Source organism: Takifugu rubripes, chromosome 20 (assembly GCF_901000725.2).
Source record: "Takifugu rubripes chromosome 20, fTakRub1.2, whole genome shotgun sequence".
NCBI classification, from domain to species: domain Eukaryota; kingdom Metazoa; phylum Chordata; class Actinopteri; order Tetraodontiformes; family Tetraodontidae; genus Takifugu; species Takifugu rubripes.
In genome coordinates this window covers 7923584-7950367 of record NC_042304.1, presented here as the reverse complement: position 1 = coordinate 7950367, position 26784 = coordinate 7923584, and the positions used below count along the sequence as shown (strand labels likewise).

The following is a 26784-nucleotide window of genomic DNA, read 5'->3' as shown; positions in this document are numbered from 1 at the left end:
ATGATCTCCCACTACCCACTGGCCACCCTGCTGCCCTGGCCCACAGGTCCCCACCACCAGCTCCCAGACCCTGACTGCACGCTACTGCTGGAGGGGGAGAGGGGAGTCGCCCTGCAGAGGTACCAGGCTCGCTCTCCTGAGAGCAGCCCGCGCCACTGGGTGAGTACACCGGTGATTGTGTCTGTACTGCTGGATTCTTCCCTCTTGTTTTCATAGTGTTTAATGGGAAGCACTTCCAGTCCTGGTAAACAATCCCACAGATGTTGGCCTCCACAGTTATTATGGTGTTGAAACTTTGGAGGGTTTCCATGAAGCCAAAAGTGGGCAGAGGGCAAAAGGGCTCGTAGTAACAACAAAAAAAGATAAAAGAAAAGTAAAATGTGCAGTGAGCAACAGATTGCAGGTGTTTGTGTCTCCTCCAAGGTCTGTTTGTTGGACATTTGTGGCCTGCACGTCTTACCAAACCACCGATGTGATGGGCCGTAGCATTCAGGAGAGACTCTGAAATCAGGTCCAAATGAGGCCGTTCACTCGTCTCAGACAACATCGATTCTTTTTTCTCAATCTGTCATATTACTGGATTTCAGTTCCTCAGTTGGACGTTGACTCACTAAGACTTGATGTAACAGGATGACAGCTCATAACCCAATAAGACAATCTGGACATCGACACAGACGTCTGACCTCTTCTGAAAAGCAACAACGCAACTTTGTTACTAGGTCCTGGGGTGCATTTGTGCGTGTGTGTGCGTGTGTGTGTGTGTGTGTTCTTGTGATGCATCATAGTGAGAACCAACATTTACAATATACTAGTGGAGTGAGGACATTTTTTCTGGTCCCCGCATGGTCCTTATTTTGGAGTTAGGTTTAGAATTTTGGGGTTGAGGGTCAGGTCAGGGTTCAGGACAGGAATGTTTTATGTAAATGCCTGATAAAGATAGATGTGTTTGTGTGTGTGTGTGTGTGTGTGTGTGTGTGTGTGTGTGTGTGTGTGTGTGTGTGTGTGTGTGTGTGTGTGTGTGACCACATCCTGGTCAATTTATTTTAATTCCTCCTAATTTGGCGAAATCATTTGTTGACCATGACGTCAATGTTTTCAAACTAAAAGGAGAAAAGTTTTAAATTTCTTTCGCTAACATCACAGCTCAGATAGAGTTTGTTTATCTCTGTTTTTGCTCCACTCCCGAGGTCACAAATTCCTCCTGCGGCAGCAGTGTGATAACTCCAAAACTGCCAGGAACTGGGATTATTCCGGCTTAGTTGGGTCTAATTGTTTGCATGTGCACATTTTTTGGACCCGAGGCTGAAGTGAAAATGTTTCAGGTGTTGGCAGACGGCACACTGAGATTAGGTACCAGCCACAGCAACCCAGAATAAAAGCAGAGCCCCCACCAAAATAAAAGCATGTGGGGAAATAAATCGTGTTGTGTGAAGGTGTCTCGTCCAGGCTGGGTTAAAAGTGAGCGAGAGGTCTGATTCATTCATGTGCCATTGAGCAAGAACACAAACCCAAAATACATCAGCTCTATTATTCACAACATTTCACAACAGTAGCCAGTAGGAAGCCTTCACGTCCTGTAAATACTGCAGTACCAGCAGGTTCTATCTCTGTACACGTGGTTCACAAAGCAGAAAAAGCTTTAACATAGAATAACACAGAATCATTAATATAGAATCATTCCTCTTTGATTCCATTAGGATCATTACTGATACCGAAGATAGAACACAATTGCGGTTTCCTTCACAGATGATGCTGTTTGATTCATAAAAATACGTCAACAGTGAAAATGCAGGTACCTTAAGCAGCTTCTTTTCCCCATAATGACTTAATGACTTGTTGCTCTTTTGCGCCATAAATAAAATACTATGTTCAAATCACTCAATCATAAGTTCTGATGTAATTTGTGAGGAAAACTTAAATTAGCCCGTATGAAGAAAAGCCTAAAAAGTGCTACTAAATACAGCACAAATGCCTAACTGATGTTCAATAACCCTTTTCAGCATATTTAACCGGATCAGAAAACAGGAAGAAACCCGATTACATTGGTAAAAACTGTTGTCCTGCTTGTTTGTTGGGTTCCAGATTATTGGTTCCCACTCTCGCCCCACACACACACACACACACACACATCGCAGCACTGTTCTTCCGAGAATTGTTTAAGATGCTAACGCTCATACAGAGGCTCAGTCGGTCTTCGTGCAGCTGTGAGGCCCTGCGCAGATGCATAAAGTTGTATAACGAAGATTTACAAGGAGTCATGAGAGGTTTAGAGCACCAAAGCCCTGAAGCAGGTAGATCCTCTTCCTCTCAGCTCTCAGCTGTTCTGCTGCCCATTAACTTTTACCCTAAATGCGCCACGTTATGAAACCCAGCCTGACATAAAATCAGGGGTTGAACTTCTGATCTGTGATCAGCCTGCTGCGTTGTTGTAAGGTCCACAGTTCGGGTCAGAGGTCAAGAACCAGCCCTGAAAAGAATGAAGCCAGGGCAATCATGAAATGGGTTTTTTTTTCTAAAAAAAATTACCTTTTGGACAGGAGTGACGGCAGCACACACGCCGCAGTGGGTCAGTGATCATTTGACCACCATAAAAGCTTTTTATTGAGCCAAAGACTCTCTGCTTCTGTCGGTGATAAGGAAAAGCAATGAAGCCGCGGGCGGGTCCATAAAACCCCAGCGGAGGGAATATTGGTTGCTACCTCACACATGTGGTGAGGGGGGGGTCATAGTCAACAGCAGTTCAGTGACCTCCGAGGGGGTCGCTGGCTGGAAAATGGAGAAGTGCTTCACATCAGAGCCCGAAAAATGTGGCAAAACTTTTTCGATGATGCCGCGCTTTCCATTGAAAAAAGAAAGCAGAAGACAGCTGAGGCTGCACTCCTCCTTCCCCTTTCGTGTCTTATTGGAGAGAGAAGTGCACGTTCCGAGGGAACACTAGTGACGTACCACCCCCCCCTTATAATGTTTTGATTTTTGCTTGGCATGTGTTTTGACGCTGTGATTCATCCGTCCGATCACGACCGCAATTCTTCCGAAAATGCTTTTTTTGTGTAAATGGAAACTTATTTTGTGGTGTAACTGATGCCCCCCCCCTTCTCCCCCCTTCTCCCCCCAAGGGGAATTGGGCTGACTATTGAGCAGAGCCAAGACGCAGTCACAAAATTCAGGGCATTGACCTTTGACCTTGATTTTGTCTCGAACAGCACCGATCCATAGCCAGCAGACTTCCCCTTTCTCCTCAAATGAGGTCTCCATCATTCGTTCTCTTTCACCCCACCGAGAGAGACGGCCTCGACTCGCTCGGCTCGCCCCCGGCGGGTAAAGTTGTCTGTTCGCTCCGCGGGTCCAAAACTGTGAACGTGCCTCTAATTAGGTCGGACGATGGCGCTGGTGTGAAAAGTCGATCATGCGGACATTGTCCCCTCCATCCCAGCATCCGTCCCTGTGGGGTGGAAATGCACCATATGGAGGATTTTATGCGTGGATGACCCGTTCAGCATCCTGGTTCTGACCAGGCTCAAGCTGACTCTGTGATGTGTGTGTGAGAGACAGGCAGAGCACACATGTGTAAGTGTGCACCGCATTCACGCCCAGAGCTGGAAGCCGTGATCGTCTCAACAACCGTTATTAAGTCAGCAGGTGCTCATCCCATATAGCACCCGATCCTTAAATGCCACACTCGCAGAACCACGCAGGTTTGGATGGATCCTCGGTGGATCTCTACTCTGTGTGATGTTCCCCGGTGTTGTGGAGACGGACGGGCCTGTTTTTGTGCCACCGCCGCTTTTTCCACGGCATCAGCATGTGCGTGTGCTGTGTCACACATCCCTTACGCACTTTCGGTTCCTACGGCGCACATGCCTCACACGTCTGATTGACAGTAACAGCACGCTTCCTGAACTGTCGCAGGAAGTCCCCAGAAGGTCAATTTGAAGCGAAATGATGGTTAAATATCTTTCTCCTCACATGGCTTTGCCAGCCATGTTATTTTTGTTAGCAACGCGACAAGTCAAAGGGAGCGTGCAACTGTTGGCCAACAGATGGTCCCTCTCCCATTATCGGGGTGTGTGTGTGCGTGTAGGGGGGCGTGTGGGTGTGGGTGTGGGGCCGGGGGCAGACAGACATCTGAGCCAGTCCAGACTAATTCATTCAAGGCTTAGCAGAGCTTAGATCTGTGGGCGTGTGGAGGGGAATGGGTTTGGGGCCCCGTGGAGGTGAGGCATGTGTGTGTTCTTGTAGATGCTACATGTTGAGTACCAAAATATGCCCTTTTTTCCAGCAGAGTTAGGACATTTTTGGAGAGTGAGGACATTTTGGCTGCTCCTCAACTTCAAAGGACTGTTTGAGGGTTAAAAGATGGTTTTAAGGTTGAGTTTAGGATTAGGATCAGGTTTATTTTGGTGGGTTGGTTGGGTTGGTCAGGGTTAGGGTAAGGAGCTAGGTAATACAGTATGTCCAACAAAGTCCTCACAAGTATAGAGGTACAAGGATTTGTATGTGTGTGTTTGTAACGTGGAGACGCCTAAAGTAAAGTACCTTAACAGCATCTGAGTCATCATAACTCAGGAAAGGATTATCCCTATTTTCAAGAAACAGCATATGGATAAATAAATAACAACCCAAACTTCTGCAGCCTCAAACTTTGGTTGATATAACTTATTCCTGTAGATTTGCTGCTAATAAATCTCCACCCTGCTTTTTCTGCTAAGCGGGGGTGATGATCTGTGCTTTGTGCGTGGGGGGGGGGTTGTGGGAGGAGGGGTCTCCAGCTCTGGATTTTACTGGAAACTAATGATGTCACCCATCCAGAGAAAGCAAGAGCTCAACAACAGGCAGGACAATAGATCAGAGTGCTGCAGAGACATGACACAAGAGACAGACGCCGCTTTAATGTGGCCGCTTCAATAAAGGCTTCAGTGGAGCGAGGAAGACTCCGAGAGTGACAAGGATAAAATGCAGCTCTGTGTGTGTTCCCTGGATTGTCCCAGAGTTCCCCGGATCATCTCCACCCTCATTGTTCAGTGACTGTACACCAGATTATCGTGACCCTGCACCGTAAATCTGACCTTTGTGGCCTGAACTCTGCTGACTGATAAACGTGCTGGTTTATGAACTCTGCCCTCTGCTGGACAGCACGTCTGAAACAGCAACCCCCCCCCCCCCCCCCCCCACACACACACACACACACACTGTTGCAGATAAGTAAACAGGAGAGATTCACATTCGGATCACCCTTCTTCACTCAGGAGGTTGGCTCGTGCCGGAACTGAGTAGTTCCCCTGCCTTTTACTGGTTCTGAGCGGGAAAAATCTCCCCGCGTCTCTTTCATAACTCCTTCTCTGGAAGTCTGCGGAGGACGGTCCCATTGCATCATACTTTTCAGTCAGGATCCTTCTGGTTTTTCTTCATCTGTCTCTCCTTAGAGCAGATAAGATTCTTACAAAACACTCTCCTTACATGTCACAAGGTCTTATCTGGAGGTAGGCCCGCTCCCACTGCTGGCCGGGTTGTTTCCAGGCCAGGGAGGTTTCCCAGCCAGTCAGGTATGAGGGCAGCGGACTCGCTGGAGTCTGGAGGCAGGATGTGGGAGATTTCCTGGAATGTAGGTTTTTTCCTTTTTCCCCCCACGCTGGTGCAACACCAGCGCCGGTGGCCCCCCTCTTGTTTTTGTCCCCTCTGCATTCTGTGCCGCAGCTCCTCGTTCCGACTTTAAGAAACAGGCAGAAGAGCACAGTGGAGGAATTCAGTCATCACAGGACTGTGAAAACACTCTGACCCAGTTCCTAAATGTAATTATGTCATAAGAGAGGGGAAGACTTGTTTGTTTTGGCCTGTTTTACGCTGCAGGGACCCTGGGAGCAACATTTAACAGCTTTCCTCTTCTTTAAATACTCCAGACGATCCATAGATCACAGTAAACCGCTGCACAGATCCCATTTGTATGCAGAGAAAAAAATTGTATGATAGGAAGAAATTAAATCAAATGTACAGAGTTGAAGTGTTACAAAGTTTCTGTGTGTGTGTTTTGTATTTAGTGGGAACTTGGTCTTAATTTAAGGAATTAATTCCCCTTATAATGAGAAAGAGAGATAGCGTAGATATGCTTTATTCTATTAATGTGGTAATTAGCTTTAGGAGCATTTTTTGCTTTTGGATAAAGGTTCATTTGATTTCACTGATTTATGACAGAGGGGACAGGCATGAAATTATTAATCTAATTAATTGTTAAACATGAGATTAGGACAATTGGAATTCCAGCGGTCGTGAACAGCTTGTTCTTGTATCGACTGACAAATGAGTCAGATGGAGGTGGCTTTTTTTATGGCTGTTTCATAAATGTGTAGCAATATTTACAAAAATATGAGTATCGATGTAGACGTTCCTTGATGAATCAGCTCATGTTGGGCCTTTTTTGATGTTCGCCTTAAAATATGATACATTTATGATCATAGGAGTTGGAAATAATTAAGGAAATTATATACAAATGAATCTATTTGACCAAAATAACTTTTTAGGTAATGTAATAAAGAAAGGCTTTACTGCTTTAACAATCATACAGGTCGCTGTGGCAACAAAGAGATGACAAATGGGGGTGAAATCAAAATCTGATTCCACATATTCAACTCAGGCTTTAAGATATGTTGGCTCAGCCGTCACAGCGCCGTTCGCCACATGTGTCACATGTCTTGTTTGCTCTAAATGTGACATCACTGTTTGGAGACCAACGCACTGAACCCCCCCTCAAACCACCATCACCCCTGGGGGTTGCGCTGGAGGTCCTGTGGGGTCAGCACCTTCCCACTGCCCCTCTGGGATTTCCAGACCTCGAGTGACTGAAGGAGCCACTCGGCCTGGGAACTGGAGCCCAGCCAGCGAACGCAGCATACGGACCGGTCAGCAAAGGCAACAGTGAAACATGACAAACGCACACAGGGAGACCCCGACCGTGGTGCACGTCGGCCTTCCCTGGCCTCCTGGTATCCGGAGAAAAGGATTCCTGCTGTACGGGGGCCTGATGTGGGGTGAATGAAAGCCTGTGATGCTCGGCGTGACGTTGGGGTTACGTGCTGGTGCTGTGGGAGCCATCAGGAGTATCACGTGCCCTCTGAACCAGAGGATGGCAGGAATCACCACCATCTTCCATCCATCAGGGATCACCGCAGACTCACCAACACTGGGGAGGGAAAAAGACAACGTTTTGAATCATTTCTTCCCGTTTACTCACACAAGGGGGGCGTTTGAGTACGTGCGCAGGCACATCTGCGGGGAACAGAGCTGCCCCTTCCTCACACTGGGACCATTCTCCTCTTCTGTCAGTCACAATGCACAGTGGCGATGACGGCATCCGCCGCCTTCCTTGTATTGTCCCACGCAGAGACCCCCACCACAGCTGCTCCATACAGGACAGCTCGGCCCTACAGTGCGTGGCTTTATCTGTACGCAAGGCCCAGCATAATGTAATACCCCACACACACACACACACACACACACATACACTTATACAATTTATGAATCATCTTTTATTGGATGGGAAAAGGCGGGTTGGCTCAGGGGGGCTAAGATTTATTCATTTGATCAAAGTTTGTCCCACATTTGTAAACGTAGCTGGTGAATTGAATGCGCGCCGCACGTCGCTCAGCGCCGTGCGCTCCTGCTCACACAGATTAGTCAAAATGTGTCGTGAAATCGTGAAGATAAGGCAGCCAAAAAAAAACCTAAATATTTGATGATGTATTGATCAGCTTCTTTCTTCAGTTTTCTTTTCTTTTAAAAACAGAAGTTTGTAGTGATGAACATGAGGAAGATACGGAAGCATAGATAGATAGATAGATAGATAGATAGATAGATAGATAGATAGATAGATAGATAGATAGATAGATAGATAGATAGATAGATAGATAGATAGATAGATAGATAGATAGATAGATGTAATTTTCATTTTCTTTTCCATTTCGTGTGTTGCTGCTGGGGTTTGCTTTAAAAGTTATCATGTGAGGGATTTCGTAGAAAAGGAACTGCAGTGTTGCGCAAACCGAGAGCGTAATAAACGTGGTCTCCACGCACACTGTTGTCAATCCGGTGAAAGTCGGGCTAACTGGGAGGGGTTTAACTGGGACTTGTGGGAGTGCGCGGAGGAGGAGTTGGGTCATTCAGTAGAAGACGGGAGAGCTTGGTGACAGACGGACGAGAAGTGGGCTCGGAGTTTGAAGCTGAGTGGGCGGAAGTGAAAGAAACGGTGGAATCACAGCGAGGATCTGGCGTTACGTTGAGTTGATCAAGGATCATAATCTTCTCGCTTTGGTGGATTATATCGGAGCGCTCATGCTGTCCCCCGATTGGAAAATAAGGTCTCACCATGAAATTCGCCTGGAAAACTAAAATGGTAAAACTATAAGCTATAACGCTTTTTTACGTCCTCTGTTCTCGAGTTTGTGCGCACGTACGTGTATGTGTGTGTTTGTGTCCGGGTGGTGCGTGTTTGGGAAAGCGGATGAAGGGGGAGATAAGCACGAGGAGGTGGGATAGTGCGCAGAGCAACAGCAGAACGTTAGGTTTTGTGTTTGCCAAGTTCCGAAAACCAGTTTCACCCAGGTTGTTTGCGCGTAAAGACGGCACAAAAGTTTGGACTGTCGACCCCCCCCCCCCCCCCCGGTCTTTCGCTTTCCGTGGCCGTGCAAACTTTTGTCTGGTGGAGGGAGGGGGGCTGTAGTGAACCAGAAAGGGAACAATTAGCGACCCCCTCTCCCCGTCTCTCCGCTTGATCCCAGCTATATCCAGCCGGGGGGAAACACAAAAGGCAACACAACCGCCGTTGCCTAACTGGTAGTATTGTTCCACAAGAGCGGTGTTTGAGGGAAAGGGCTGTGTACCTCTCAGCGTTCGCCTTTGTGCGCCTTTTACGCATGCGGGGGAGGAAGGGGCCATTAAGTGCAGAGAGTAAACAAATCATCTCCTGTTTACAGCAGAAACCACGGACACTTGCAGTAACTCATCCTCCTGTTGAGCGCGCTCTGATGGCTCTCCTCTCCCACTGACACGTTGCATCTTTATTTTCATTTCACCTCCCGGGGCTTCACCCTCACGAACCCAACAGGCTCGCTTTTCTTTTTCTCCATCCTGCTCTGAAGAACATCTCCGGTCGTGTTGAGGGCTGCGTGGTGTGTGCAGACCGTGAGCCCAGCAGCCAGCGAAGGCCTCCCGCTATTGTTTTGGGAGTGTGTGGAGCGCATGAGTCACGCTGGTGTGTTTATCTGTCCCTGCGCCTGCCAGCTTCCACAAAAATCCCGACAACGTGACACTCGGATGCCGAATAGGGTGGTGGGACGCGAGCACGCAGCCGTGTTAGTGTTTTCATCCGCACCAGCCTGTTGAAGCCCCGCTTTTTCTGCTCCTCCCACACCCCCCTGTCTCTCTTTGTCTTTTTTCTTTTCATCCGAGGATCACATGCTTTTTTTTTTTCTCCAAACCCAAACATGGCTGAGTGCCACCAAGCTTTGCCCCTTTGACCTTTTCAGTGTGGGGGAATGGTGTGGACCGGGCCACTGAAGCGTGCAAACGACAGCATGGACTAGTGAGAGTGATCTTGGCCGCAGCGGCGCGTGAGTGTGAGAGGAGTTGGCTGCAACCCTGCATGTGTGGTGTTTATATTTGGCTGGTGCCTCCTCTCTGCCTCTGTTTTTGTCTGTGTCTCCATATGTAGATGTGTCAGCAGATCCCCGGCTGCGCTCGCTCTCCCTGAGCTGTATTTTGGTATTTTTGCATGTTTTAGAAAGTGTCTTAGCTTCACTCCCGAATAAGCACGCAGCAAGTGTGTTTATTTGGGAGTGGTTTACATCCGGAGTGGCGGACGGGGTCAAGATGAGCTCACGTCCATTTTGTCTCATGGGGTGGCTTTAAGAGTGGCTCGATCTGGTGTCTTTAAACAGATGAAGAGGCACCAACAGAGAGAACTTTAATGATGTTTTCCTCTGTTGGGTGGGGGCTCGTTGCAAAGTCTTGATCCAGCCTTGCTCTTATCTCCAGGTCTTTGACTGAAGTGAAGCCGTCCAGCTCTCAACCAAACTTCGGTGAAAGGGGTGCAGGGATGGGGCAAGGGGAAGGGGAAGGCCTGGCGGGCAGTTTGGGGGAGTTTTTGATCTTTTACTGCACTTTGGTGCCTCTTTTACAGCTACTTCTCGGCCGGTTTTTCCCCGGCTGATTTAGCACTTCTGCTTTTTCCCCTTCTGCTTTAAAAAAAATGTGTAAATTCCAACTTTGACGAACCGCCGATTGTGGAAAGTCTTTGCATTAACCTTCTCTTTCTGTTTCATTTCTAGAGCTCGGTGCAGGACTGGGGGGAGGAAGTCGAGGAAGGGGCCATCTACAACGTGACGCTAAAGAGGGTGCAGATTCAGCAAGCGGCCAACAAGGGAGCGAGGTGGCTGGGGGTGAGTCTGATGTCAACTCCCCCCGTTTCTACGCTCCGAGCGCGGTTTACGCTGGGTTTACGCTGTCTGCTGGGCCCGGTACAGCCCGCTGAGCTCAAACAACAGTCAAACAACTCAAAATGCTATTGTTGAAGGCCAACTGTGAAAACAACAGGGCTGTTGTTTTAACATTTAAAAGCTAAAACCTCCCAGTTCGGTCAACACCTTTTTAGTCGCCTGCAAATGAAAAATATCAGCGGTTTCCCCAGACCTGGCCTTGTTTAACTAAAGCATGTGATTTCCTGGCTTTCCTGCCTGCTCGCTCTCCTGTACAGCAGTTTAATGAAGCACTGCTATGACAAAAAGACAAAAAACCATGAGGGGGGGGGGGGTATTAAGAGCTTTTCCTGCTGTTGTTCAGTGCATGTGAGGCATTACTGTTCCCCTGGCTGTGCAGTTTACACCAGCATAATACGGTGTTGTGCAGAATATTACAAGGGCTAATTAACGACATTATGTTTTGTTTCTCTCGCATCGTTGCCAGAGGAATGCAGGGAGTCGGTGCGATGAATCCAATACATGGAGCTTCAGCTTCTGTTTGCTTTTGATGACTGTGGTGTGTTTGTGTCTAATACCAGTGAGGGGGACTGGCACCAGAAAGAAGAGATCAATTGTGTTACGTGCCTTCAAACTGTATCGACGTATAAACAGCCGGACCTGTCAACTGTATTCTAACTCATTAAGGCAACGTGGCGGCACCTTTCAGCGCCATCTACTGGGGGAGAATAGAACTAAAGGACTCTGCTGTTGATACATCTGTACATTTAATTTAAATTCACTGTAGTGTGTGCAGAGCTTATCTACATTCACAGATAAACTCTCATGTTTCTGGCTGACCTGTTGCCAGGGGAGGGGGAAGATCCCTCCTCTGTCAGGAGTGCTGCTGGAGGAGGAGCCTGTCCTGATTAAAAGCAGATTGGAATGTTTCCTGTCGTAGAGCGCTAACTTTGCCTTCTCGCTCCCAAGCTCTTCTTTTTTTTTTTGGTAAACCATTTTTCCTGTAGACGCATCAGGGAAAATTTCAAATATAGGTCACGCGCTGGATTCTGTTTCCTGGATGTTTTTGCCGACCAGTGAATTCGACTCCCATTTCAAGTTTGAGCTGACAAACTTCATTTATTAACAAAATTTCAACAAAGCGTAGACTTTCCGCTTTAACACACGGCCGCATCACAGCAGTGCTGCAGTCAATCTAATGTCAATTCCACCATTTTCAAGTCTCAAATAGTGTGTTTTGACAGTAAAGTCAGCCTGACGGAGACCTAACCGTGTGCAAATCTCTGTTTTTAGGCCGAGGGGGACCGCTTACCTCCCGGACACACTGTCAGCCAGTTGGAGACCTGCAAAATCCGAAGTATCCGTGCAGGAACCCTGGCGCGTCTGGTGGAAACATTGTTGACAGCGTTCGATGACAACGACCTTACCTACACCTCCATCTTCCTGTCCACCTACAGAGCCTTTACCAGCACGCAGACTGTGCTGCATCTCCTTCTGGACAGGTGAGACTGGACGCAAATAAACAAACGAAATGCGAATGCGTCATCATCGTGGGTGTCTTTTTAATGCAGCGTTCTTACGTTCTCTTCTAGCTACGGGAGCCCGGAGGAGAACGGACGAGACACTGCTGGACATCAAAGCTCTGAGACAAATGCCGCCATCAGAAAGTGAGACGAGTCTAGTTATGTTCATCATTTTCCCCTTCATGGTATTCCATAGCTGAAATCCCATTTCCCCTTTGTTGTCTCAGTGCATTGGCTTCTTTCCTGCGAGCTTGGCTGGACCAGTGTCCCGAAGACTTCCAGGAACCTCCGGACTACCCCTGCCTCCACAGGCTCATGGACTATTTGCGTCAGGCCCTGCCGGGATCCGAGGCTCTGAGGCGAGCGGAAGGTCTCCTGGAGCAGCTGCAGACGCAGGCCAGTTTGGACGACACGGACGGTTGGTCCCTCCACAATATTCTTCTTCTCTGTCGTATTTAGAGCATTTAGTCACCCAGAGGCCCCATGACAGGAGTGATCATCAAGTTGCAGCTTAGTTTTATGCTGAACTTCAGAATTTTTAGTTTCAAACCCCCATTTGTTTCGAATTTCCCAAATCTGGAGTGAATCCCAGCCTTTTGTGGTGCCCCCCTCGTTACTATAGCACCACCTAGCGCATTAAAACACCAACAGTTTTCATTCTGGCACAGTGTGGATTTGTACCCGTGTCATCATTTCTGCCTGCTTCCAGGTGGTTTCCATGGCAACGGTTTACTCTGCCTTGGGGAGGAGAACGAAGTAGAGCCTGAGGCCCAAGATGAGTTCTTGTCCTTTGAAACTGACCTGGTGGCCGAGCAGCTGACCTACATGGACGCAGTGAGTGAGGGGGGGGGGCAAGGGTGGCACGTACCAGCACGTACGCCATGCTAATGCCAGTCCATTTCTGTCACGTAGCTGCTGTTTAAAAGGGTGATACCGCACCACTGCCTGGGCTCCATCTGGTCTCAGAGGGACAAGAAGGACAGCAAGCACAGCGCCCCCACCATCCGCGCCACCATCGCGCAGTTCAACGCGGTGACGGCCTGCGTGGTCAGCACAATCCTGAGGCACCGGCGGCTCAGGCCGCACGTCAGGGCGCGGGTCATCCAGCGCTGGATTGAAATCGCCCAGGTACGGCAGAGCTCGCGCACGTTCCGCTTCGGCGGTGAAATAATCGCTAACCTGCGCGTGACCCCCCCCCGTTGTGTCGGCCTGTTTGTCTCAACAGGAGTGTCGAATACGCAAAAACTTCTCGTCTCTGCGAGCCATCGTCTCTGCGCTGCAGTCCAACCCCCTGTACAGACTGAAGAGGGTGTGGGCCTGCGTGCACAAGTAAGTTTAGTGGCAGATAATCTCCATAAAGGGTTTTAGACATCATTTGCCATAAACAATTTCACTGTCCATGTCTGTAAAATATCTGGCAAACGAGTACATAAAATGGGGAGCGTGGATGTGTACACTAGCATTAGCTGGTGTGCTGTATTAAGTGTTGTTGTGCCTTTGGCTGCAGAGACAGCGTGCAGACGTTCGAGGAGCTGTCTGACATTTTCTCCGATCACAACAACTACCTGACCAGCAGAGAGCTGCTCATGAGGGTGCGTGCAGCCAGATCTGAAGGCATTCTCACCGATGATTAACCTCCGTTGGTGGATAAGTAACCTTATAAGTATTAATAACGACATAATTTATTGACCCGGCAGGAAGGAACGTCAAAGTTCGCCAGCCTGGAGAGCTGTGCCAAGGAGCACCAGAAACGGACTCACAAGAGATTACAGCTGCAGAAAGAGATGGTGAGGCCAAGACAGGCAGATAAAGGGAACAATGGCGAGGTTTCAGCTGCTCTGCTGGGACGACATGTTGTTTACTCAGTGCGGACATTGTGCTGTGCAGCAACGTGAGTGCTGTGTTTGTCTTCATAGGGAGCGATGCAAGGGACAATTCCATATTTGGGGACTTTTCTGACCGATTTGACCATGTTGGATACGGCGCTGCCTGACTTTGTGGAGGTAAGTCCGCTGGCTGTGGAGAGTCATCATTTTCTTGAGCACTGCGTCTACCATTTGTTTATCTAAGCAATGTCCACCCTCTTTTTTCCTGTCCTGCAGAGTGGTCTGATCAACTTTGAGAAGAGACGGAGGGTGAGTGTCGCCCCCTTCTGGTAGAATAACGCCATAACATTTATCACGCGCCCTGACTTTGGCTTGGTCTCTGCAGGAGTTTGAGGTGATCGCCCAGATCAAGCTGCTGCAGTCGGCCTGTAACAGCTACTGTCTGACCCCAGAGCCGTCCTTTCTGCGCTGGTTTAAGAGCCAGACTTGGCTGAGTGATGAGGAAAGGTAATCCTCTTACCTCTTTTATATGTGCTTCTCTCTACTACCTCTTCTTGCCAAATAGCTGTGAGGGTTTTTTGTGTTTGAGGTTCCTTATCTGTGTTTGTCCTCGCAGCTACGCCTTGTCCTGTGAGATTGAAGGTCTTGGTGACAGCAGTCCAACCTCACCAAAGCCCAGGAAGAGCATGGTGAAGAGACTCAGCCTGTGAGTACGCCAAAACACACAACGGAGGAGGGGTTTTTTTGTGAGAAAGCGCAGATGATGTGTCAGAGACGCTTGCACTTTCCCAGCGTCGGACCATGCTGCTTGGGCCTGTTTGTTTCATTATCTTATCGCCGACTTCCTGTCGTCCCCAGGCTGTTTCATGGAGCAGACAGCAGCGCCTCCAGTTCTCTGGTCAGGGAGACGCCGCGGTCGCCGCCTAACGGCAGCTCAGGGGAGAGCATGGACTCCGTCAGCGTGTCCTCCAGTGACTCCAGCAGCCCGTCAGACAGCGAAGGCCTCACTCCCACTCACAGCTCTGATTCCCAGCAGAACAAAGTGGGTTGTTTACCAATCGCATCCGTGGATATTCTGTGTTTGCAAAAGTCTGAAACCTCTGGTTTTGCGTTTGTGCAGCTGTCTGAATCCTCCTCCTATACGTCCCTACACTCCATGGACACCGGCTCCTCCACAGCCAGTGTCTCCGTGACTCCAGTCATCCCCTCGCTCCAGGGGCCTCCCTGCACGCACAGGCGGTCTCTCTCCCTCACACCCCTGACTCCCAGCTCGCCCGGTCAAACCCCAGCATACAACACGCAGGCACAAGATGCGTGCATCATAAGAGTCAGCCTGGAGCACGGCAACGGCAACCTCTACAAGAGCATACTGGTAAATGCAGAAACCGCTGGGATGCTCTGCCAGTAGAGGTTCACATGTATGTTGAAACGTGCGTTTGCTCTCTGCCCATGTGCACAATAGTTGACCAATCAGGACAAGACGCCAGCGGTGATTTCAAGAGCCATGGCGAAGCACAACCTGGAGGTGGAGCCAGATGAGGGATATGAGCTGGTGCAAGTCATCTCCGAGGAGAGAGGTACATTTAGTATCAAATGATATATTACAATATATAGTTGACAGTTTTTTAGACTACATTATAATCTCCCTTTTTTTATTGCTCAGAACTGGTGATTCCCGACAACGCCAACGTCTTCTATGCCATGAACACCTCGGCGAACTTTGACTTCCTCCTGCGGGTGCGTGGCTCTGCGGGCCGGGCGATCCAGCTGCGGAGCCGATGCAGCTCCACACTCCCTCGAGCGCAGCACCGCTCCAGCCTGTCGATCAGACTCAGCAAAGTGGCTCTTTGACACCCCCCACCGATGTAGGGTGCTGATCCAGGACGGGCTCCATATAAACTTATGTCTGGATTATTAGTCAGACGACGTACCACTTTATTCTCCTGAACTGGGTCACCCCATCTCGCCTTTTTGAGCTTTTTCTCAGCCTTAACTTGAGCATGGACGTTTATGTTGACTGCTGTGCCAGTGACTGTCTTCTGATGCCTGCGACGGAGTGAAACAGCGACCCCGTGTGGCAGCAACGTTGTACTACAACAGGTCTTTGCACATGTTATAGGAGCAGCGATACTCCTGACCTCCAACAGTATTTCTAATAGACGTTATTTGTGTTTGATGTCTGTACGTTTGAATATTAAACTGTTTGGTAATAGAAGGGCAGTTAATGAAGAAAGAGAGAGAAAATCAACAATGAAAAATAGAAAGAGGCAAGCCCTTGCCTTTGTTGATGATTCTGTGGACCTCTGGCAGTATTCTGAATGATGTTAATGCAATGATTGACAGGAGCTGTGATGTCACAACTTTACCCTCGTTGAGCATGTTTAGCCTCAGCGTGCATGTTCGTGCTCAATCCCACTGTGAGCTGTGTGACGAATGTGCGCGGTGCATTCTGATTGGTTCTTTCACTTGGTTTTATCAAGTTCTTGGCCTTACCCACCTGATCCTCCGGGCATCGAGATGAAAAGAGTCTCTGATCCGGGAGGATGTTCCCTCACCTCTTTGCGTTCTTCGCGAGAGAAGGAGGAAGAGTAGGGGAAAGTCTCCGTGGAATAGAAAAACAGATGCACATGTTCAGCTTCCCTTACGTGAACTTTAGAGTTGCACTTGTCTGTTGGTAGGATAATGCCAACAGGATGTGAATGCAGAAGAGAATTTATGTCCGTCTTTGTGTCTTTTTTTTAATGTTTTTGTACCGTATTTTAGGCCAGAAGTGTGTGAGCGGGTGAAGATGGAAGACTTTTAATAGAAAATCTGTGTCTGTGTTAGATTTACTGTGATACATTTGAACACTTTTACTGAGGGGGCACTTCATTTGCAGTAAATATGTCACGTGGGGGCATTTCTGGTGTTCAACAGCGCCCCAGAAACATGTGCGGGTAAATCTGCAGCTCTTTTTGTGGCACCATTTAATCTTTGTGCCACTGATTCGTGTCCTCGTGTACATGGAAGACGCACTCCTCGCTTCAGTATTCTACTTCTTGTCATCGTTGTCTTCAGGAAGCACTTCTGTTTCAAATGTTCTCATGAAATGGCCCTTAGTTGTTCTGTACTGCCAAAGATCCTTCTAAATAAATTATTATCGTTGTTAAAATCGGTGTCCTCTGTGTTGATTCGTAGTCTAAAACATCCACAACGTTCTGTAGATGCAGGAACTCTTCTACATCCTGCTGACTTCGACGTGGCCAGTGAGGGGGTCAAAGGTCATTTAGGAGTCCACTTCTATTTTCTAGCTGAGCGGAAGACATTTCTGCTGAGTTGAAAGCAGAAGTCTTGACCTGCCTCTGATGTAAGTTTTGGTTTTGCCACTTTGCTGCTCAGACAGTTTTTCAGGAAGCCAAAGAACAGCATTCTTATTTTACTTCAAATTAGAGGAACGACTAGAAATTGAGATTGTGCGGATGCTTTCCTCCTTATTGGCTGAAACCGTAGAAGGCTGCTGCCACCAAGCACACAGACAGCAGCTTTTATCCGGGGGCCTTTGTTTTAGCTCCTCTCGTGCAGACGGCCTGCACGTCCACATAAAAGGGTTCTTATGCCCGTGGCTGTGTCGAAGTCAGTGTGTCTGAGTGCTGAAATGCTGCTGCTGCTTATGTTTGATGCAGCAGGTCAGGCTGAACTAACCTTGGTGTGTGTATGTGTGTGTGTGTGTGTGGGGGGGGGGGGGGGGTGCTGCTTCAGCTGCTTTTAATCTGTAAGAGCATTTGAGTGAGACACCAGATTGTTTATGTAGCCTGTTGAAAAGGACCTGTGTGTGTGTGTGTGTGTGTGTGTGTGTGTGTGTGTGTGTGTGTGTGTGTGTGTGTGTGTGTGTGTGTGTGTGTGTGTGTGTGCTCCATCTGTCCCCGTTTCCTCTCACAATGCGACAGGGTGACAGACAGAGCAGGCAGGCTGGCAGAGATCACAGTGCCTCTGCTGCTTTAATTAAAACATCGTTTGACCCTTCCTTGGCAGTTGATTAAAAGCCTCATCGCAGCTCCACAAAGAGGCGAATGTAATATAAACGCATCAGGCAATTAAAGACTCATTTACTCATCAGACGATTGTGCATCTGAGCCTCTGCGGCCGTCGAGTGCAGGCTGCTCATTATTCAGAGCATCGGGACTCAAGTGGAAAACACCTACAGCAATAATAACTCCTGCTCCTCTTTAAGCATTTAGTCATTGTTAATATAATAATAGTATATAGGATAGCCAGCATATGATCCACTTAGTGTATTAATTCCTGTGTTTTTAGAGGTGCTAGAATGTTGCTCTGATGCTCCTCAGGCATGAAATAAAAACCTGAGAGGCGAGTTGTTCTTGTTATCCGTGTTCTGACCACTAGATGCTGCTAAATCTTACACAGATACCAGGAGAAATGATCAGTTCTGATGATGCTTTATTCACTTTCATTCTTGGGTAAAATAATTGTTAAAGACCCAATAAAAATGGGACATCACAGCACAAATCCAAACATTTGAATACAGGACAATAACTTTCATTTCTTGAGGCGGGGGCACAAAAAAGAAAATTCCCTTGTGTTAAATCACTGGTGTTCAGGCCGACACAAACAACCCCTAATAACTTATTACTGATGACACTGCTGCATTATGACAGTGTAATAATGTCAGATCGATCGCGTCGATCAAACATTTGTGTTTGAAGATATTAACAGCAGAAACTCCGGATAAAGACAGTTAAACTTTGGTTTAAATACAAGTAAACCTGAAAATCCTTCCACTCCAAAAGAGTCATAATGTTTAACTAGAAAGCAGCATGATGTACATAAATCAGGTAAATCAACATGTGTGATTTGGGGAGGGTCACGTCTTAAAAATAAATAAATGAGAATATTAAATGAGTACAATATATGTAAAAGAAGTGGTTAACAACATAAAAAAGACAAATTTAAACCAGACTTGGATGGGTTAGTTTCCAGTTGTGGGTCACTTGATAAAATAATGATTAGTGATACGATCAGAGCTGGAAGGACTGATTTAAAGCAAAGTGTGTGTTTGTGTTGATCAGGCCAGCAGGTAGAAGAGTGTAACGCAGTAATGAAACCGAAACAACAGGGGGGGAGCCTGACCTGTTGCCACATGTGTGAAGTGCACACACACTCTTGTTTTGACAACACTGCTGCACAAATGAAGTTTATGATCCCATTATACGACCCAGCTCCAAGACCGGCGGAGATATGGTGTCGAAGCAAAATGGGTGATGGAAAAAAAGGGTTCACTGACTGCTCAGTGATAAGATTCATTCTGTGATTCGAGATAAAAAAAAAAGACTGCTCTGATGAAACAAGAGAAGCTGCAAAGATTTATCTGAAAAAGAAGATAGTGACAGATAAAGAGAATGATAAACGCCTACAGGTTACCTGAGTAAAACGTTGAATACAGCAAAACCAAAAAAAACCCCACCACATTCTGCCTTCATCAGGTGACAGATGTTTTACACACCTCAGTCCAAAGGAGCACATCTGCTGCTAACAGAGGGGCGGACTAAACAACTGTGCTCTTAAACAAACACGCCGGCGCTGCGAGGACTGCATCTGACTCCAGACCTTCATCACAATGCTTCGCTCCAGTACATGAAAAGTCAAACAGTGTCTGAGACGAGCCGCCGTCCCCCCGTCCCCCCCGTGATGGGGAGCTGCCAGCTCAGGCGTGGTGCGCCGCCACCTCCTGCCCGATGAAGCGGCGCAGACGCTCCAGATACTGGCTGTACAGTTCAATGTCATTGTGTCCCGCTCCCTCCACCCACAGAGGCTCCACCGCCTTGGGGCAGCGCTCGAACAGAGCCAGGCCGTGGGAGAAGTCGATCACCTCGTCCTCTGTCCCGTGGATAATCAGCACCGGGGACGTGATTTTAGAAACCTTCTCGATGCTAAAGAAAGAAAGAAAAAAAGAAGGGAGAGTCGTGTGTTAAATTAAGTGTATGTGATGAGGCGCCACTTTGGGGGAGGGTAATCCGAGTCAATAGGAGTTGTGATAAAGGTCAACTCGCTTTGTTTCGGAACAATGTGTGAGAAACAACCTGTTCCCAGCACAGTCCGGACATTTTCGCTCCGGCGTGAGGTGAAAAATCTCCATTAGAGCGCTCACATTCAGCAACCAGCTCAGCTAAACCCCCTATTTTTACTTTTTAAACGTTCCTCTTTCCTTTGACAAATGTTAAACACATGAAAGGTTGAGTGAGGCGTGGAGGAATCCTCCCTGTGGCAGCCTGAGCTCATGGGTGACCTCCCATGTGGCCTCCATGAGCACTAAGCTGCTCCCATCAGGATTCTGCTTCGGATTAAAGACCTCTGTGGTGGTTTTGAACAGCACTACCCATGAGATTAATCGATCCTGCAGTAAACTGCTTGATCTACCACTCGTTTTTACTCTTAAGTTGTGTACTTTAATATTAATATTCACAGTTTGCTATGGCAACACAAGGAGCTGTTTCTCAGCCCACTAAACCAGCAGCGAGGCTTACGCTGGGTTCCTACCACCGCTGTTGCTCCCTCACTGGTCCCATCTGGGATTAGACTGTTAAAGCTATCCGTGGCTTCTCCTGACCTTCCAGAGATAGAGTTATTAAAGCCACCCTGACAGCAGAGGGTACAGACTGCAACACTAGTGCACTGTAGAGACAAAAGAAAAGACTCCATAATGGTATAAAAATAAAACATACAGCCCAATCAACACCCACACTACGACCACACAGAGGTGTGGGACGGCTCCTCGGTAACAGAAGGATGGAATATCTGAGCATAAAGCTGGAAAACACATCACCTGAGCTGATAAGCAGCTCAGCTTATGTGTTCAAAGTATTCAGAAGGAGACCGCTGTAACAGTATACTGCAGCAGAAGCTCAGTGATGTCATTAGGACAGGATGCAGACAGACCCAGGTAACCGTGGGCAGAGAACCTCGTCACATCCCATCACAGACCGCACAGGGGAGTTTCTAATCTGAACCATAATGGCCTTGAAGGTTTGTAAATGCAACTGGAAAAACAAGTAAAACTGGGATCCACGTGTTAAACTGAAACTAAAATTGGTGAGAGGAAGAGCATATTCTAACAGTCATGAAAACAGTAAACAGGTCGCTGGTTAAAACTGGGACAGAGGGTGGAGAGACTCACTTGGGGAAAGCGTCGAAGCAGTAGGTTTTCTTTGTGTCTGGGAAGGCCACTCTCATGCCTGACGTTAGAGGAGAGTGCAGAACCACGGCGGCGCACTCGTAGCGCGATGCCAGGTCGACAGTGGGGACGGTCCCGATGCTCTGGCCATACAGGATGATGCTCTCTGGGCTGATGCCATACCTGCACCCACAGACACACAGGAGTGTTGACAAGCTGAGCAGAGCCTCACCCTCAATATAAAACAGTACGTTTTCCTCTGAATAATTGAATTTTTGATTTTTTTTCTGAAAAGAAATCTTGTTTTTCAGATTTTTATCGAAACCCTTCAACATCCCCGGCGAAGCTCGATCAGCATGCCGTACGCGTCCAACAGAAACGTGGCTTCGTCTAGGAGATCCGAATGGGCTCCTTCTGAGCAGACTAATAGCAACACTGTCTACATGGCTTAAAGGCAGGACTGCCAGTGTCCTACAGGCAGATCAAAGTAATCCTTGATACAACTAAACGAGTCGGTTGTGTTTTCTTCCATTAAATCGAAGACCAAAAAACAGAAAAAAAACCTTCCTAGTATGAGGATAAGGTCATATCATCCAGTCCCAGATGTGGGAAATCTAAACCATTTCAGCTTTAAAGCATAACAGACAGTTAAATGGGGCAATAAATGACAGAGAAGAAAACTAATGTAAATATAGATATGGTCCACAAGTGCACGTTCCACCTGTTCATGCACCAGACTTCAGTATCAACCAAATGCACTTGAACTCATCCACCCAAACCTAAACACCTACATCATGATGCGCTGCCTTCGGTGATGAGACATTTTATCAAACCAGTGTCCTTGAAAGACATTTGGCCTACAGCCATCTCTCACCGCTCCGCTCCGCCGTGACCTCCACTTTTCTTACCTCCATTCATCACTCCTTCCTGAATCACCTTAGTAAAAATCAACTTCTACTAAATGTCCTAACTTACACCCTGTTCTACATCATTGTGCTACTACGTACAGCATACGTGTTTACTGCTTCCAACTATGCTTTGCTATGAATCCACACACGAAGCCCAATTATAGAGACATACCGTGTGCGCAGAGCGTGCCAGGCAGCATCTATGTCTGCGTAGAGGTTCTTCTCGGTGGGTTTGCCTGAGCTGACGCCGTAGCCCGAGTAGTCGTAGGAAAAGATGTTGCAGTTGATTCGAGTGCCGAGGCCAATGTAGAAACTACTCATCTGGCCAAGGTCGACGGCGTTGCCATGGGAGAAGAGCACTGTAAATCTAAGAGGCAGTACAAGTAGGTTACCGGGGCCAGTAGTTATTCAGAGAAAATGTGCTGTGCTTCAGTTTCTTCTTTAAATGGAAGACCTGACTGGCAGTAAAATGGATAAAGGGGAAAAAATTCTATTGGTCTGTCTAAAAATGTGCATGTTATAATGTGCAAAGAATCAAATTCAAATCATGCCCACATTCATGTAAAAGTGAAGAAGCCAGGGCATTCGCAGGAGGAACCTTGCCAGCTGAGCCTTTGGTTCTTGTTCATGAGAGCGTGCTGAACTCCCCAGAGAAACCTGATACTTCTATGAGCTGGCTCTTTGTTTATGAACACAGCCTGTGGCTTTTCTCTCTGCCTCTCCACTCAGAATGTGGCTTCAGTGTTCTGCCATGTCGGGTCACGTTTTGGGTTCATCAAACAGAAAGTAAGAAGCCACCCATGGATTCTATCCCTCTCGACATTTTAAAAAACAGTATTAATTTAAAAGGAAGACAACAAACAATCCCAACGGGTAAAAAAGCATGAAGACAAAGTCTCTGAATCAGCTGGGTCAACAGGAAGACACATAAAGGAAGTGAGCATATATTTGTGGAAGCAGATTGACAAGGAAGGAGAGTGAAAAATAAAATAAAATGACCCCTTGAGCTAAGTGATCTATAGACTCTGTACCCAAAAGAATTTCTGAACATACTCGCTGCACTTGTAGGTTAATAATAAAACTCACCTGGCATTAGGAACACAGCGGATGTACATGCAGCCTATTTTGTTTCCCCGACTAGACCGAGTGAGGAGCACTTCTATTGTGTCCAGCTCTCTCTGCGAGTACTGAAACTCTGCACGCTCCGTCAGATGGAGCTTCCAACGGCCCTCCACGTTGCCCCGACACCGAGGCGCTGCTCCGCGCCCGCGTGGCAGAGGTCCCCTGGCCCGGTGCTGGGGGGCCCGCCTCTGGTTCCGGAAGAAAGGTGTATGTGGGCTCCGGAGGCAAGAAGGCAAGCTTCGCAGCTATACGGCTGGGGCAAGGCGGGCAGCAGAAGAGGCAGCAGACCTCACTGAAAGAGAGTCCATTCATCCTTCACTGTGCAAGAAGACAAAAGAGACAGTTGTAAAATGGAGCTTCTTCAGAATGTCTATGAACCACAGCAGACCTACCTGCTCAGCAAAATAGCTTAGCTCAAGCTGTTAAAATAAAAACAAATAAAAACAAATGAAAAAACCTAATAATAAAACCAGATTTGTTACCTCCCCCCTTGGCGGAGGTAACAAAACTCAAAAAAGGAACAGCTTCCTCCAGCCGCTGGAAAAATAGAAAACCCACAAGTGCACCGTCAGCAGAAGGAAAAGTAGTCCGGCCTCCGGGTGTTATTCACGATCTACCTGTTGTGTGTTCAGGTCGGTGACAAGTCCACATCGCACCCATTTTGTGTACTCGACACAAGTGACTACTGTCTAAGAGCAACTGTGCGGATTCTCCGACACTTCCGTGGGTATGTAGGGAGACTAGGACCGCATTCCACGGCAGATGTCATCTAAGAGTGAACGACACGGCGAGCGGTTGTTCACAACACGCAAACCAAACGGCTCCCTTTCTACAGGAAGGGGCTATTTCATATCAAGAGCGGTTAAGTTATATTTACCAAAAGAAAGTACGTATTTATCCGTCAGCTAACGTTGTCCTGGTTTAAGCTAGCAAGATGACATAAACACGGACACCCGAGTAAAAATTACGCTCCATTGCGGTCCTCCGGCGGAGAGAAAAAGGCGTTACAACACCGTCTCCGGCGGAAAAAATCCTCTTTTAAAATTCACGTTAGGCGACATCGCCGCGTCCTCTGACTTTCTGGGTGGCGTCTTTGTATTTAAATTCATGTACGCGCACCGTTTACCCAGATACTTATGTGCTGTTTTACCGCATCCGGAAGCAACAGCTGACAGGAAGTGACGTGTTATTGACAATTAAGGGAGCGTTTTATGATTGAGGACGGTGTGGAGAACTTTGGAACACGACATTGGAAAATGAATGTTTATGCCTGTTGTAATATTCAGAAGTTATTGTCACAACGTATGTGTGGTAACTGCAACTAACGATCTGTTATGAGTTGAATTGATCACCGCTGCTTTTAATGTGTTAGCCAGGGAATAACACAGGCGGGATTTAATAAGAGCTGGGCCCCAATTGTGCTTTATTATTGTTGTCATGTCACACCTATTAAGCAATGGTTTAACTATAATTACACCCTGATAGTTCACTGATAATGGGCAGAGTACTGAGGGAAAAGTGACAGGATGCTGCAGAGGATGTTGCACCAGAATAATGCAAGCAATACTTTTTATTTTAAAGCCAATTACCAGCTCTGGTAAGCTAAGATCTTACTCCATTACCATTGTTCCTATTTGTAAAAGTCTAGTATAATACAAATGTTTTTTTCCTCCCAGTATTAAAACATTGAGAGCCTTTTTATTTGTTGTCGAATAAGCAGTTATTTAACAGTATTTTAATATAACTGATCGTGAAATGAGTTTCATTAATGAACACACAAGGCGAGTATAAGTTAAAATAAACTTTGTGAATTTATTGTTTTATACTTAACTCTTACACATCATACAATCCTAAATCTTGAAAGAAAAACAACAAAAAAAAAATATCTGGTGGTGTTTCTGGGGGACTGGGGTGCCAAGAAGAACAGCTGTGAAAATCTAAGCCTCCATTCATCATCCCTCAATCAAAAAAAAGAAAGAAGTTACTGTAATCCGTCTTTACCCAGACAGCAACGCTCACCCGTCAGATCCAATATCAGTCTAAACCTTTTCACTATGAAAACACTGCTTATGAAAGCCTGCGTGACGTGATTGGAGACACTGAGAAATGGAAGGAGGAAATCAGAGGGATGGAAACAGGGAATGTGCTGATCTGTACTGTCAAGATTACTCGGGTATGTTTGCTGTTGCTGCTGGTGCCAAGTTCTTCATTGCAGACAGACGAGAGCATTTTAATAATGCAGCCGGGTAGATGGGTAAGAGTAGTCTGGTAGCGACAACAGCCGTCATGTGACTTGTTGTGGGTTACATTCAAACTGCTCATGGTTATTTAAATAGAAAAACGGGGGTTAAGAAGCCCTGGAATAAAGAGGAGCTCTCTCAAATGACACGAATTATTAACCTCATGACCTTTCCTTTTAAATACAAGGGTTATACTTATGTTCAACTTAATTCTCTTTTTTCTGGCATGCCAAGATAATATAAAAGCATATTGCGAATACGAACACAGTAACACTAAATCAAACCTAAAGGCGACCAGTTCAAACACATTATTCTTAAGTACATTCTGTACTGCCATGTTCTGTGGTTTGAGCAGATTTGACCGACGCTCCTCTGTCGATGTTCAACAATAAAGACTGAGCAACACTGAAGAGGAGAGCTTGTGGAAACGTAATAACTGATGGTGCAAATCTCCCGTGTGCAGCTCACACAGAGGCCTTTCAAACACTTCAGTAACGGTGAACGCATGAGCGGCGGTTAATCGGCGAGGTTAATGCGTTTTCGGGCTGTGTGGAAACTAGTAAAGTAAAGAGGAGCACGATGAAGTAAAAGTGCCATTCAAGGCACATTTTTTTTTAAAAATGGATCATTAAGTGATTTTACACACACAGTACTACTGTTCACTTGAATCCTACCTTTATTACCTGGCAAGAATCTACAATAAGATTATGCTATATGAATAGGAGTCGTATTGTATTTACATTTAGAGTCCCGTTGACGTGAACCTACAGGTTCCGATCATGCATTTGTGCTACTGCTGTGTGGGTCCAGCTCCATTTCAAACTGTGCAGTCAGTTACAGTAGCTCGTATGTTTGCATGCGAGTTCGGTCTCACTATAAGAAGCTAGCTAAGCGTTCTCTCTAGTAAAAGGACTCCACTGGATCTCAGCAGGTGGCCAAAGCGCAGCACGCGGCTTTTGTAGCGTTGCAACAACCTTTACATCAGCCGAGCCGAAGGCGTGCTGGCGAGCGGAGCGACTACCCAGGTCAGAGTTCATTCAGCATGTGTCAGTGGTTTGCTGGTGGTTACAGAAACGCGGAGCTTCGCTCTCCACGGAACGGGGAGGCCATCCGAGGGGAGCGGCGCCACGGGAGAGGCCCCGTCAACCGAACAGGAAGGCAATTTCTTCAACAAGCTTACGATAGAGATCATCTGTGAGCGCCCCGTACGGCCCCTACACGCGGCCCAACCTGTGCCCGGCACTCGACACGCTCGGCTGTGCTCCCAGTGCGCAGCTCTAACGGCTTGGCTGGACTCTCGTCGTCATCAGAGCTCGGATTTTTTTTCCCCCTCTTTTATTCAAAGGTTACATAATCAAGATGTGATTACTTAAATATAATTGAAAAGGTTAAGAGCAAATCTCGGTGATTTGCTGACACATGCTGCCAATCCTCCAGCACAGACCAACCAAATGATAAAAAATAAATAGAATGCAATCACACAATTCAAGCTAACTACAATATATTAATATAGATCTTCTGAAGTCATACGTTC

At 47.2% G+C, this 26784-nt stretch overlaps 2 protein-coding genes across 3 annotated transcripts; one reads left to right on the top strand and one right to left on the bottom strand.

Annotated features, from left to right (window-relative positions):
• rgl1 (ral guanine nucleotide dissociation stimulator-like 1) lies at positions 1–16963 on the top strand. Of its 2 annotated transcripts, none has more exons than XM_003974112.3 (18): positions 1–159; positions 10317–10427; positions 11757–11965; positions 12056–12130; positions 12214–12404; positions 12696–12820; positions 12899–13114; positions 13212–13315; positions 13494–13578; positions 13684–13773; positions 13903–13989; positions 14089–14121; positions 14198–14319; positions 14429–14518; positions 14671–14854; positions 14933–15184; positions 15275–15389; positions 15476–16963. In XM_003974112.3, the coding sequence occupies exons 1-18, from the start codon at positions 1–3 to the stop codon at positions 15661–15663; spliced, it is 2436 nt and encodes an 811-aa protein (XP_003974161.2). In that variant the 3' UTR covers positions 15664–16963. The 2 variants fall into 2 exon arrangements, with proteins under 2 accessions (XP_003974161.2, XP_029684094.1); XM_029828234.1 differs by lacking the exon at positions 1–159 and adding an exon at positions 8136–8383.
• Positions 16964–18232: 1269 nt separating this feature from the next.
• abhd17ab (abhydrolase domain containing 17A, depalmitoylase b) lies at positions 18233–24185 on the bottom strand. The gene is given in 7 exon segments (XM_011614760.2): positions 18233–19739; positions 20984–21163; positions 22061–22255; positions 22975–23118; positions 23120–23328; positions 23403–23429; positions 23888–24185. Coding segments are annotated over 5 exon segments (948 nt in total). The 5' UTR covers positions 23323–23328; positions 23403–23429; positions 23888–24185; the 3' UTR covers positions 18233–19513.
• Positions 24186–26784: the final 2599 nt, after the last annotated feature.